The sequence below is a fragment of the Lissotriton helveticus genome, chromosome 7, assembly GCF_964261635.1.
Source record: "Lissotriton helveticus chromosome 7, aLisHel1.1, whole genome shotgun sequence".
NCBI classification, from domain to species: domain Eukaryota; kingdom Metazoa; phylum Chordata; class Amphibia; order Caudata; family Salamandridae; genus Lissotriton; species Lissotriton helveticus.
In genome coordinates this window covers 1,201,938,404-1,201,952,001 of record NC_136068.1, presented here as the reverse complement: position 1 = coordinate 1,201,952,001, position 13,598 = coordinate 1,201,938,404, and the positions used below count along the sequence as shown (strand labels likewise).

The 13,598-nt window shown below is 45.6% G+C and overlaps 1 protein-coding gene across 1 annotated transcript in view; it reads right to left on the bottom strand.

Annotated features, from left to right (window-relative positions):
* UTP6 (UTP6 small subunit processome component) overlaps positions 1-13,598 on the bottom strand; it is a 428,027-nt gene that overhangs the window by 317,619 nt on the left and 96,810 nt on the right. The window contains exon 8 of the mRNA XM_078654392.1: positions 10,835-10,912. Coding sequence (XP_078510518.1) covers positions 10,835-10,912 — 78 coding nt within the window. The remainder of the gene's footprint in view (positions 1-10,834; positions 10,913-13,598) is intronic.

Sequence of the window (13,598 nt, the reverse complement as noted above, 5' to 3'; positions counted from 1 at the left end):
TGCCTCTCTAGGGGTTTCTCTCGGTTTTTTCCAAGGCTGGCTAAGCTGCTTACGTTCAGCACAGCCCATGGATACGAAACAGGGTTCTGATGGGAGGCTTGGAGTAAGGGTGATGTTGTGAGGAGAGCACAATTTCCTTTCGGGATTGCTCTCGTACAAAAGTAGTCTCTGCAGTTCTGTTCAGAAGTAAATGTAATCTCCAGATGAGTAACAATACCAGGAAATACCGGACGTAATCATCCTCTGTGCGGCTTCCAGAGAACATCTGTAACAATGGACGCTGCAGAGGGTCATTCATGTAGGACGATCGCGCCAAGTACACCAGCGTGGCAGCCTCTGCCCACCCTGCATGGGGTGCACAGCCGAGACTTCTCGAGGATTCTGATCCGGGTGGGCCATGACAATGCACATGGGAGAGGACATACATCACGACAGCGTCTCGGAGAAGAACGGGTTTTAGGCACTACAGTTTTGATGTGCGCAAGAAGCGAAACATATATATTTAGTAATTTTGGTCTTCATGGGCAGGACCACTGTCTGTGCACAGTGCCCATTTTATACTGTGAGTAAGAGCACTGTGCACAGGTGCACACCGTGCCCTTTCATGGCCGCCAACCTTTCAAGGCTAAAATTGAAAATGCTACTTACCAGTATGCATCTGTTCTTGGCATGTAGAACTGCAGATTTCTACACTTTGCATTAGATCGCCACCTGGTGTTGGGCTCGGATGATTGTATGTTGTTGTCGTCTTGGAAGAAGTCTTTGTAGTCACGAAATAGGTGACTCCTACCATGGACGATAGTGCGCATGGTCATAGGCTCCATCCTTATATTGTTTTTCGCCATGATGGGAAATGATGGAGTCAGTAGAAAGAAAGAAAGAATGTTCATGTGTGTATATCTAATTAAGATAAAACTGGAAAAGATACAGGTCCCGGGGAGGCCAGAGGGCGTGTAGAAATCTGCAGTTCTACATGCCAAGAACAGATGCATACTGGTGAGTAGCATTTTCCGTTCGAGGCATATGAGCTGCAGATTCTACACTTTGCATCGATTGTGCAGCAGTGTCTCCCCTAGCGGTGGTCACCCGTGTCTGTTGCAGTAGTTTGAAAGAGAGTTTTAAGGACAGCTTGGCCTATGCAGCTTGCTGCTTGGCTTGCACATCAACACAATAGTGTTTAGTGAAGGTGTGTGTTGTGACCATGTTGCTGCCTTGCAGATGTCTTCTAGGGGAATGTTCCCTAAGAAAGCCATGGAGGCTCCTAGTTTGCGTGTGGAGTGCGCTCTAGGAGGAACTGTTAATGTGTGTTTTGCTTTGTGATAGCATATTTGTATACATTTAACAATCCTCCTTGCAATTCCTGATTTAGAAATGGGGTTGCCTTTATGTGGTGGAGAGAAAGCTAGAAATAGTTGCTTTGTTTTGTGAAAGGACTTGGTCCTATCAATGTAATAGAGAAGAGCTCTGTTGACAACTAGTGTGAGTAGAGCTCTCTCTGCTACAGAGTCTGGGTTTTGAAAAAACACTGGTAACTCAACAGATTGGTTTAGATGAAAAGGAGTAATTACTTTAGGAAGGAATTTAGGATTAGTTCTTAGAACCACCTTGTTACGGTGTAATTGTAAGAATGGTTCTTGTATAGTGAAAGCTTGAATCTCACTAACTCTTCTAAGAGAGGTAATAGCAACGAGGAAAGCTGTTTTTCATGTGAGAAATTGTAGTTCACATTTGTGTAAAGGTTCAAAATGGGGTCCCATGAGCCTGGTAAGAACAATGTTTAGGTTCCAAACTGGAGAGGGTGGTAAACTAGGAGGAATAATTCTTTTTAATCCTTCCATAAAAGCTTATATTGCTGGTACTCTAAACAACGACATATGTTGTCTGTTTTGTAGATATGCGGCAATGGCTGCAAGATGTAAACGTATAGATGAATAAACCAGATTACATCTTTGTAAATGGAGAAGGTAACAGATAATATTTTGGATGGAAGCATCTAAAGGATCAATTTGATTATTATTGCAGAAAATAGTACATCTTTTCCATTTAGCAGCATAGCAAGCTCTAGTAGTAGGTCTTCTGGCTTCTTTAATGATATTCATACAGTCTGGTGGCAGGTTAAGGTTACTAAACTCTAAGACTTCAGGAGCCAGATCGCCAAATTCAGTTGACTTGGATCTGGATGCCTGTTGTCTCCATGGTTCTGCATTAGAATGGATGGTGTGAGTGACCATTTTTGGTGTGGAACTAGAGAGAGTTCTAGCAGTGTGGTGAACCACGGTTGACATGCCCATGTGGGAGCTACCAGGATCATTTTGAGAGACTGTTGTCTGAGCTTGCGTACCACTAGTGGTATTAGTGGGGTTGGCGGAAAAGCGTACGCAAATCTGCCTGACCAGTTCATCCATATGGCATTGCCCTTGGACAGCGGGTGTGGAACCTGGCGGCGAAGGTTGGGCATTTTGCGTTTTCCTGTGTGGCAAACAGGTCTAAGTCTGGATGACCCCACTTGTGAAAGAATGGTTGAAGAATATGCAGATGTAGTTCCAATTCGTGAATCTGTTGTGTCTGTCAATTTAACAGATCGGCTACTTGATTCTGAACTCCTGGAAGGTGTTCTGCAGGCAGATATATTTTTTGTGGAAGGTCCATCTCCAAATGGGGAATGTGTGCCTCCTTGTTTTTGTATGTAGTACATGGCTGTCATGTTGTCCGTCGGGATTAAGACAGTTTTGTTCTATATGTGCACTTGGAAGGACTTCAGTGCCAGGAAAATCGCCAGCAACTCTAGGTGATTGATGTGAAGCACCTTTTGTTGAGCGGTCCATCTCCCCTGTATTGTGTGGTGGAGCAGATGTGCTCCCCATCCTGTGAGGGATGCGTCTGTTGTCACTACTATCTGTGGAACAGGCTCGAGGAACGGCCGCTCTCTGGACAAGTTGTTGGTGTTCCACCACTGCAGAGAGCGATGTGTGCGGCTGTCCACCAACACCAGGTCTGTTAGTTGTCCTTGTGCCTGATTCCACTGATGTGCTAGACATTCCTCCAATGGGCGCATTTGTAGTCTTACATATGGTACAATGAAAATGCAAGATGCCATCATGCCTATTCATTGAAGGAACACTCTGGCTGGGAGAGAGTGTTGGTTTTGAAACCTTGTGACTAAGGTTTGAATGCTCTGTATCCTGGCTGGACTGGGATAAGCTAGAGCTGTATTGGTGTTTATGGTAGCCCCTAGGTATTGATGTACATGAGAGGGCTGTAGATGTGACTTGGTGTGTTTTATTGTAAATCCCAAGTTGTGCAGTGTCTGAATTGTGTGAGATGTGTGTTAAACACACTGGTTGAATGACTTGGCTTTTATGAGCCAATCGTCTAAGTATGGGAAGACATGGATATGTTGTCTTCTGAGATGTGCTGCTACTACTGCTAGGCACTTTGTGAACACTCCTGGTGCAGTTGTGACCCCTAATGGAAGGACTTTGAATTGATAGTGTTGTCCTATCACAAACCTGAGATACTTCCTGTGAGAAAGATGTATAGGAATGTGAAAGTAGGCGTCTTTGAGGTCAAGTGTAGTGAGGAAATAGTCTTATTGCAATAATGGAAGCACTTGTTGTAAAGTGACCATGTGAAAATGGTCTGAGTGTTTATACAAATTGAGAGGCCTTGAATCTAGAATTGGTCTTAGTGTCCCATCCTTTTTGGGTATTAGGAAGTAGAGTGAGTAGACCCCTGTTCCTTGATGTCGCAACAGAACTAGCTCTATTGCATCTTTTTGTAGCAATGAGAGAACATCTTGTTGGAGCAGCGTTAGATGTTCTGTGGACATTGGACGCTGTCTGGGTGGTATATTTGGAGGGGTAGCTGTAAGCTCTAGGCAGTAACCATACTGGATAATCTGTCTTACCCACTTGTCTGTTGTGATGGAATTCCAGACAGGTAGGAACTGTGTTAATCTCCCCTCTACAGGAGTGGTATGCTGTTGGGGGAGCTGAAGGAAGTCACTGTTTAGTGGTGGAAGAGGATCGATTGTTGTTGTTACCCTGACCTCTTCCCTGATAGTTATTACCTCTGTAGCCCCCTCTAAAGTATCCTTTATTAGAGGATGATTGTGTATTTGTCTTAAAGGAAGCTGAATTGTCTGCTCCAGCTTGTTTGGAGCCTCCTCTATAGAAGGAGCGACGAAAGGAGGATCTCGCTTGGGTAGACTGCAGAGCTCCCATAGACTTGGCTGTGTCAGTGTCTTTTTTCATTTTTTCAAGAGCTGTGTCTACTTCTGGACCAAACAATTTTTGTTGGTTGAATGGTTGATTTAAGATAGTAGTCTGTACCTCTTGCTTAAATCCTGAAATGCGTAGCCACGCTAAGGAGGACACTGGTGTTTATTGCCCTGGATGCAGTGTCTGCTACATCTAGTGCACATTTAATGGAGGCATTTGATATAAGCTTACCCTCTTGTATGAGGTCATCTGCTTGTGCTTTATATTGGTCAGGTAGATGTTGTAAGAGCTTCTCTAGCTGATCATAGTGAGCCCTGTCATATCTTGCGAGGAGGGCTTGTGTGTTAGCAATGCGCCATTGCTTGGGCAGCTATTCTTTTCCCTGAAGCATCTATGATCGTTGATTCTTTATCAGGAGGTGGTGCTTCGCCTGATATTTGGGAATTTGCTCTTTACCTAGCATTTGAAACTACTAGGGAGTCTAAGGGTAGCTGTCCTTTAATGTAAGCAGGATCCGGAGAAGCTGCTCTGTACTTTTTCTCTATCCTTGGGTTTATAATTCTAGCTCTTACAGGATCTTTAAATACTTCTGGTGCATGTTTAAGGACTCCTTTAATAATTAGCAGTATTTGCACAGATTTTTGTGATTGTTCAAAAGTGTCTAGTAAAAAAACTTCTTCTGCCTCATCTGAATGCATGGTTACATTGTGATAGATGGCAGCCCTATTAATTAAGTGTCCAAACTCAATATTGTCTTCTGGAGGAGAAGGTCAATCTCATCTCAATCCTAAAACCTGGCAGGGACGACACGAACATGGGCTCTTACCGACCACTTGCCCTGTTAAATACAGATTACAAAATCTTTACCTCCATTTTAGCCCAGCGACTGGCCCCCGTAGTCTCCACTCTTGTCCATCATGATCAGAATGGTTTCGTGCCCGCACAAAGCACCTCTTCTAATATCCGCCGACTCTTCAGGGTGCAGGAAAGTGCCACGCTCAACTGGCCGAGATCAGGGTGCCTGGTACTGGACCTTGAGAAAGCCTTTGATTCAGTGGAATGGCCATACCTCAGGGCAGTGCTGGAGAAATTCAACCTGGGAGACGCATACGTTGACATGGTTGGATTGCTGTATCAGAGGCCCACTGTATGCGTCAGTATGGGCAAGCTGCTTTCGGATGCAGTGGGGGTGCGAAGAGGAACTAGACAGGGATGCCCCCTGTCACCGCTCCTCTTTTCCTTGGCCATAGAGCCCCTCGCGGCGTTATTACGAACGCGAGGAGAAACTGGGGGATCCCATTGGCAGACGGCTTGCATGTGGTCTCACTTTATGCTGATGACCTGCTCCTCTACGTGCGTGACCTCACTTGTGTGCCACGCTCCTTATCAGATATCTTTCAGACTTTTGAGGACATGTCAGGACTACGGGTCAACTGGGCCAAGTCCGGTGTATACTCGTTCAGCCCTGACACACAGGAGTGCGACATCCGCATCAATGATGCGAGGCTCGCCTGGTATCCCACTACGTTTAAATACCTCGGGATGCACATTTACAGGACCCCGTCCGACATAATGGAGGGAAACCTGACGCGCGCAATCTCTTATTACGTGCCCAGATGGCTTTCTGGAAGACCCTGCCCCTTAATGTGCCTAGCCGGATAGCGCTATCCCTGCCCAAATATTCCGCGACTTACACACTATGATCCGGAACCTCATTTGGAATACTGGGAGACCCCGTGTTGCGTTGACAAAACTCTACGCGCCCACTGAGGCTGGAGGCTTGGTAGTCCCCAATTTAGAATTGTATTATCTGGCAGCACAGGTGCAGTGGGTGTCATGCTGGCTAGGTGGGAGGAATTTGGATGACACCGCCACGGACACCACTGTCTGGACCCACTCACAAATTTGCGCATTGTTTCACACCCTGACCAAGGGGCCCCGCCCGTTACCACTACATGTAGCGGTGGCTCGCAGATGCTTCCTGCGCAGACTGAAACTGACCCGAGAGGTGAAGCCTTATGCTCCGGCGCTCCCCCTGCTGGGCACCCCCAGGCGAGGTGGAGTGGCGACACCGGCTCTGCTGGAGACATGGGTGGAGGCTGGTGTGGAAACCCTAGGAGATTTCTATACAGATGGAACCCTACTTCCTGTTGGAGAACTAACGAGGAGCACGGGCCTACCCGCCGGACAATTTCTCCTGCACGCATCAATATTGCGCATGTACACAGACTCCTGGGGTGACACACATGAGGAATTACCAATGCATCATCTTATACAATACTTACATGTCATGGGTAACGGCTCCCATATTATCCACTGGCTCGCACAGGCCCTTCTCATGCACACGCAGCGCTCCACACAACCATTACGAGATAAATGGGAAACATCCCGAGGGAGGGGATAGACAGACAAGGAATGGGCGATGGTGCTGGCTAGCCCTGCACACATCCCACATAATTCCCGTTTTAAAATTATACAGTTTTACATCCTACATCAAGCATATCTGTCGCCGGATAAAATTAACAAGTATTTCTCAATTACCACTGCTACCTGCCCCCGATGTACTTTCGTTGGTGCGGACATTTTACATATGCTCTGGAACTGCCCCACTCTTGCCACATATTGGGATGAGGTGACAACCCTATTGACACGAAGCGCTGGCGCGGGTTTACCACATACATGGGAGGCCTGCATCCTGGGGTTGTATAAGAGAACTAAATTGAATAAAGTGCTGACTAGATTCTGGGACTTAGGACTCATCACTGCCAAACGCATGCTCACCAAACATTGGAAAAAAGGTGCACCCCCACTCGCTAACTACTGGTGCACTTCCTTCATTAACTGGGCGAGAGCTGAAAGTATCACACTGCACCGAGAGGAAACAGCGGGCTTACGGAAGTTTCCAATTGCGCAAATCTGGGATGAAACACTGAGATCCTTCCAACAGGCAAGCTTGGAACGGGGACTCACTTAAAGGGTAACACGCTGGGAGCGGCGTACATCTATGAGATGTGACATTGCTGTACAGCTGGGCCGTGCTGTCTCCCTGGCACCTGTGTGCCCTTACTGTTAACACCTTGGCACCTCCTAGAAATTGTTAGATCAGCCTCCCCCCGCCAAACTGAGTGACACTTACAACATACACTTGTCATACAGATCTCGGACCCGGGCTCTTGCCTTCACACCTGCACGCTGACCCGCCTCACGACACTACAATCCTATTGACACAACCTATTCGACCGCTTTTTTCTTTTATTTCTGCCCTCCTCAGAAATCACATCGTGGCGCTAGAGACTCTATCTCTTTCCCCTGTTTTTGCACTGTTTGACCTTTTGTCCCCAATGGTCTTGTTTGGAAGTTACGTTGGTGGATATCACTGCCATATTTGCTCAAATATTGGATATATTGCATTGGTGGACTGTCTACGTCCGACAATCGGAACTCCGGATCACACACCGCATCTGGTACTTCCACGCACTGTATCTCAGGAAATATGTGAACACAAAACAGAGCCACTAGAACATGTTACCTCCCACTAAACCTTGCCTCACAACATCCTGAGGATGCATTGCTCTGCATACTGAGTGTTATCACGTCCATTGCTGCTATATTACCTATCTATGTTGTCCTAGCATTTTTGATACACAAACTGGTATACACAAGGACTGTTTTGATTAACGCTGTCATTGTATTATCATATTATACCATTACTATGCAATGTATGTGAATTATTCCTTTTTCTAACACTGCATATCAATGTAATGACCGATCGACTGTAGAAACCAATAAAATATATTCCCCCCAAAAAAATGAGGAGGTGTATGTTGTGCAGAATGAGGAGGAGAATTTTGTGGTGAAATGTTTAAAGGGAGAGCAGGACAAGGAGATACAGGAGAAAAAGGGTGCATAGGAGATGTGGCAGAGTCCTTCTTGACAGGCACTGGACGTGTAGGTGCTGTATCTGACTTCCTCTTCCTGTGTGGTGTGGTGGAAACATGTCCTGTTTCTGGATCTATGTATATTCTTTTTTGCAAAGGATGAGGTGTAAAAAGCTCTTCTTCTTGAGAAATGGCTTTTGGTGCCGATTTTTTCAGCTCCGGGCGTGGTTTTTGCTTGTCTTTAGCCTTAGGAGTTGTTGTATAGTCCTTTGGTGTACTTTTTAGCACCAAAGGTATTGTTTTCGGAGTCGAGGCCTGGTTCGAGGGCGTGGAGGCATCGGAATCAGGCTTTGTGGGTTTCGGCACCGAAGATTTTGGGGTCGAAGCAGGCTTCATTGGTTTCGGTGCAGTCTTTTGTGTAGGAGTCGACGGTTTTTGAGTTTTTTTCGGAACCGGGACTTCTTTCGATTTCGGTACCGAGGGAGCTGGTAGTATCGGAACGTGCTGTTAACTCGGTATGGAGCTACCAGAAGGCTTTAATATTTTCTTTGGAGCCGGATTCGATGGCGGGTCTTTCGAAGCAATGTCTCGGTCTCAACTGGGCCCACAGGCGGAGTTTTGACCTTAGCCTTTGGTTTATGGGTTGGGGCTAGGGTAGGGGCAGTCGTACTCACCCGTTGACCTGATGGTATGGAGTTATCGGAGTCGTCTGCCTCCGACACGATCTGGAGAATATTGGAATCTTCCTCGGGGACACATGGACCTTCTTCGACGATATCCATCGGTTCCGGAGCTGATCTCTGCATGTCACGTCGACGGGCCCTGTGATCTCGAATGGTCTTCTTGGATCGAAAGGACGCACAAGCTGTGCAGCTGGACTCGTCGTGTTCAGGTGATAAACACAGGTTACACAACTCGTGATGGTCGCTGTGTGGAAATTTTGCTCCACACACGGGGCATTTCTTGAATGGTGTCCTTTCCATGAGTTGTAGGCCTCACTACGTGGGTAGGCCCAACGGCCCGCGTCGACGACCGGAATCGAAGTGATGAGGTCAAGTCTATGTATATTAGTTAAAGTTTGTTTAGAAGTTTTTGCGCGTTGAAGTCTTTGAAATGTAGATTTTCCATGCGCACTATCGTCCAAGGGAGGAGTCACCTATCTCATGACTACAAAGACTTCTTCCAAGACAACAACATTCAATCATCCGAGCCCAACACCAGGTGGCGTTCTAATGCAAAGTGTAGAATCTGCAGCTCATATGCTTCGAACGAAGGCGATTCAGGGATATCATAGGGTGCTATGAATATCACCAATGAATCGCAGATGAGTCAGACAGTGGGAACACTACTCAATGTCACCACCTAGCTCTCATTCCCCCTCTGAATAGGGCTCAGTTTCCTTTCGATCAGCTCCCTTCTTGAGACCCGCATTTCTTAACTCCAGGTACACTCTACTCCCTCCCTATCTGCCCTCATTCTTCTTCAGCCTAGTTCTTCTTTCCCCTCACAACTCCAGCTTTTCTTTCTCGCCCAACCTCAGCTGCTATTTCTATCTGAGCTTCCTATTTTGCTACAAAGCTCCCCTTTCCAGAGCACATCCATGCCACCTCAGGATCAGCACACACCATCTTAGCACCAGCGCAGCACCACATTAGCACCATCGCAGCACCACCACAAGTGCAAACCCACCTCAAGCGCAGCCACACCTCAGCAGCAATTCAGCACCAACTCAGCATTACTCAGTACCACCTGAGCACCAGTGCAGCAGCACCACCACCTCAGCATGACTCAGCACCACAGCATGACTCAGCACCACACACATATTCAGCATCACCCCTGCATCAGCACACAACCACCTCAGCATCACCTCTACATCAGCACACCACCACCTCAGCATCACCCCCACAACAGCACACCACCACCTCACCTTGGTATCTGGAATCTGTTGATTCTCCCCTAAAATCTGACCGCTGCTCATGTGGTAATTCAGGTACTTGTTGCCAACTTCCACCATCCCGTTGTTTATGCCCCCCCCCCCCCAACCCACCCAACTCAATAACAAAAATAAACAATAACAAGCATTACAACAGGCAGGAAGAAGTTGCCAGCATGACCAGGTGAAAAAAGACTTGAAGTCTTTTTTTATGTTAATTCTTTTTTGATAGGGCCGTTCAATTGTACATATTGTCTTGCTGGTTATATATTTATAACGTAACCAAAGTTTAGAAAACTTGTTTATTAAAAATGTTTCAACATGCTGCACAGCAGCCACAATGCTCTACACTATAGGTTTAAGACATTGGCAAAGGCTATTGCTCTGCCTAAACACTTTTAAGGTCCCGAAGGCGAAACCTATTGGCTATGCCAATGCTTGTTTTTCCCCCTCTAACCATTCCATTTGCAACAAGTTCTTTTCAGCTTCACAATTCTGAAAAAATATTGATTTAGTCATGATACAGTAATTTTAAGCAGACTGAATGCACAGCAATATCCATGATTTTCTTTTCTCCGAGTCAAGACACATTTGCAAAAACACACGCTGGTTTCAAATCTATACAACTCTGAAAGACAATATGACATATAGGGACTCTAACAAAACATGCTGTTTTCTATCTATCTCAGAAAGTTAAAACAGTGCTCTGCTGTATTATAAAAATAGGAAGATTAGTCCTGTTCGGTTTTCTCCAGACCTTTAAAGTCATAAAGAACAAATAATAAGACATTGAGATTTCTTACCACATCCATCTTTGCCTGCTCGATTTCTACCTTCTCCTTTCTCTGCTTCTCTGCATGCATCAGCTCCATTCTGAAATACTGCAGATAGAACAGAATCAAAGCTTGCTCTTTCTGGGAGTCTGGAACGTTTCATAAGTAAAAGCAACAGGTGTTTAAATGAATCACCAGTCGAGCATTTTAACAATATACAGCTATGACCATCTAAACATGCACTGCTGGCCTTAGGTTATAGAGCCCTAGCCCAGAAATGTTGAGTCATCACATGATATAGTTAATCCTTTCCAACATTTTCAATAGAAGATGAAAGCCTGATCTTTGCACTCCTATTTCTGTCTAACAATTAATCATAATCCTATGTCATTACCTTGGAGTATCGCTGCATTTTGCAGCATGCAACAAGCACTCGAAGGTAGCCACTCATTAGGTCTCGGCTAGACAGCGCATGCACTGTCTCGTCGAGAAATGCTCTATACAGTATTGTGGGGGGAAACTCCGCCACTTTCTGTCTATGTTTTTCATTGGCTTCAATCTTAAATGCTGCATTTTGGCTCGTTTTCCGGTTGTTAGTTGCTCCTCCTGGTGGCCATGTTGTCATTTATATCCTTCCCTGGCTATTGGCCCCTTTACTCCACAACTATTTTTGCCCCCGTGTCCCCCCAGCCCCCTCCTGCAGTCCATGACTTTTCGCCCCCTTCCTCAGCTCCCCCCCTCTAATCCCGTTCGTGCCTTCCTGGACCCCCACCATCCCATTTCCAATGCAATAGGATTCGCGTAAAAACGCGTCCTATTGCATTAAGAAATGCTTCTATGGCATGAGATTGGTGGGTCAATTCACACTCTTTGTCTAGCATTCGCGCGATGCATTACATCGTACGCATGCAAGACAAAACAGTGGCGTTTTCACAATTCACAGTGGGAGGCAGAGACAGCACAAGAGGCGAAGTGGTTTACGGCAGCCTTCTCAGAGCAGAGAGAACAACGGTGAGGCGAATTACAAGCAGGTGCCACCTCATACCGCCTTCATTCTTAAAGTTAGTCATGTCTCCTTCCAGTCCTGAAATGACCTCTATGTGGCAGGATTATAGCAAATCATGTTGTTTAACGGAAGCAGTCCAGTTAGGAATTTGACCTCCCTTGGTAGTACGGCCACGGTGGCAGGGTGTAGCACTGGTTTGCCTCAGCGAGGCGAGATACGCTCCCTAGTAGCCAGCATCTCCGAAGAATGCCATATTTGGCCTTTGTTCGCAGAGCCCCTGTGATAACAGGCTTTGTGCCAGGGATAACTCCTGGCTGGGCAGCGTGCCACGCACCTTTCAGAAGTCACCGCTTATCTTTGTTATTTCACGAACAGTTTACACCGTTTTAGAAGTTCTCATCGCCCAAGTTATACCAAAGGATGCTGTTGTTTGCCATAAATAATGTACGAACTACTCAGTTTAGGAACTGATCTAAATATATTGTATCTACTTCGGCTGGAATAAGTTTGTTGCCTTTGTGATCACTCGAGCTGGCTTTCAGATAAGGGAGGTTGAGTCCTATCTAAATAAAGAAGGGGCCTTGGAAAAGTGACATTTCGAGAAGGGACCCCCCTCTGAAGTGACCTTAGGCGCTCCGTAGGAGCTAGACATTCGTAGCCTGGACTGCTTGCTAGCAGCTAATCGGAAGTGTTCTGCGGGTGCGAGCCATCAGAGACACCCGGGAAGATGAGAGCAATGACGACGTAAAGGTACTGAGTGCAGGTGCACCCGTGAAAAGAGCGGCATCCCGTTATTTCACTTCTTTGGGCTGATCGTGGAATATATTTCTGGTTTCTTTACAGATCTTCCCTAACCCTGTTATTGAAGACAAAAATATAGAGTTTGCCAAGAAATGCAGTGAACTAATAGGCGATGTAGGTAACTATATGTCCCATTTATTTACATTATTTGCAGTTTAGATTGCCAATAGTGTTGTTACCCGTGTCATTGTCTTTAACTAAAATTGATAGCTTCATTGATAATCTGGACTCTGGTTCATCTGCATATTCAGGATGGTAAATAACTGCTGAATGACTCTTAATATTCCTAATCTGTTCAAGTGAACATTCGGGGAATGATGTTACACTGCATTTCAAACCCTAAGCTGACATCATCAAACAGTGCTGCATTAGAGTACCTAATATTGTTGATTTTTATAGATGAAGGATTGGACATGGAGAGTTTTTTTCCTCTACACTCGCTGGTCCCTTTAAGTATTTTTATTTAGAAGCTGCAGCATGCATACGATGAGAACTTTAGGATTTGGTAGAGTGTACAACAAACGTGACAAAACAGAGCGAACATGTTTAGCAGTCACTTGTCTCTGTTTTTGAACTTTTTTCTCCCTACATATATATATATATATATATAACATATATAGTATATATGAAGATGTGCAGAGTCCAAGATGCTATTAGTTATCATTGTTCAGCATGTGTGGAATGGTCATAACTCATCAGAGGTGAAGCCTGGAGTGCCTCACGATGCTCCTCCCCACCCTCAATTGTGGTAATACATAGAATATTACACTCTGTGCATTCATCCGTGTGTAAGGTTTACGCTGGAGCATTTTTCATTTGTGTTTATTTTAACAAAAGTTATTCGACCAGAACCAGGATACAAGGGGTTCAAGTTGTGCAGCAAGGTAATAGAGGCCCAATTACTTTTAGACTTGTTTGAATGTGTGAAGTATTTGTTGCATGCATTGTGTAACACAAAAAAATTGCTTTTCTTATGTCGAGTTTGCT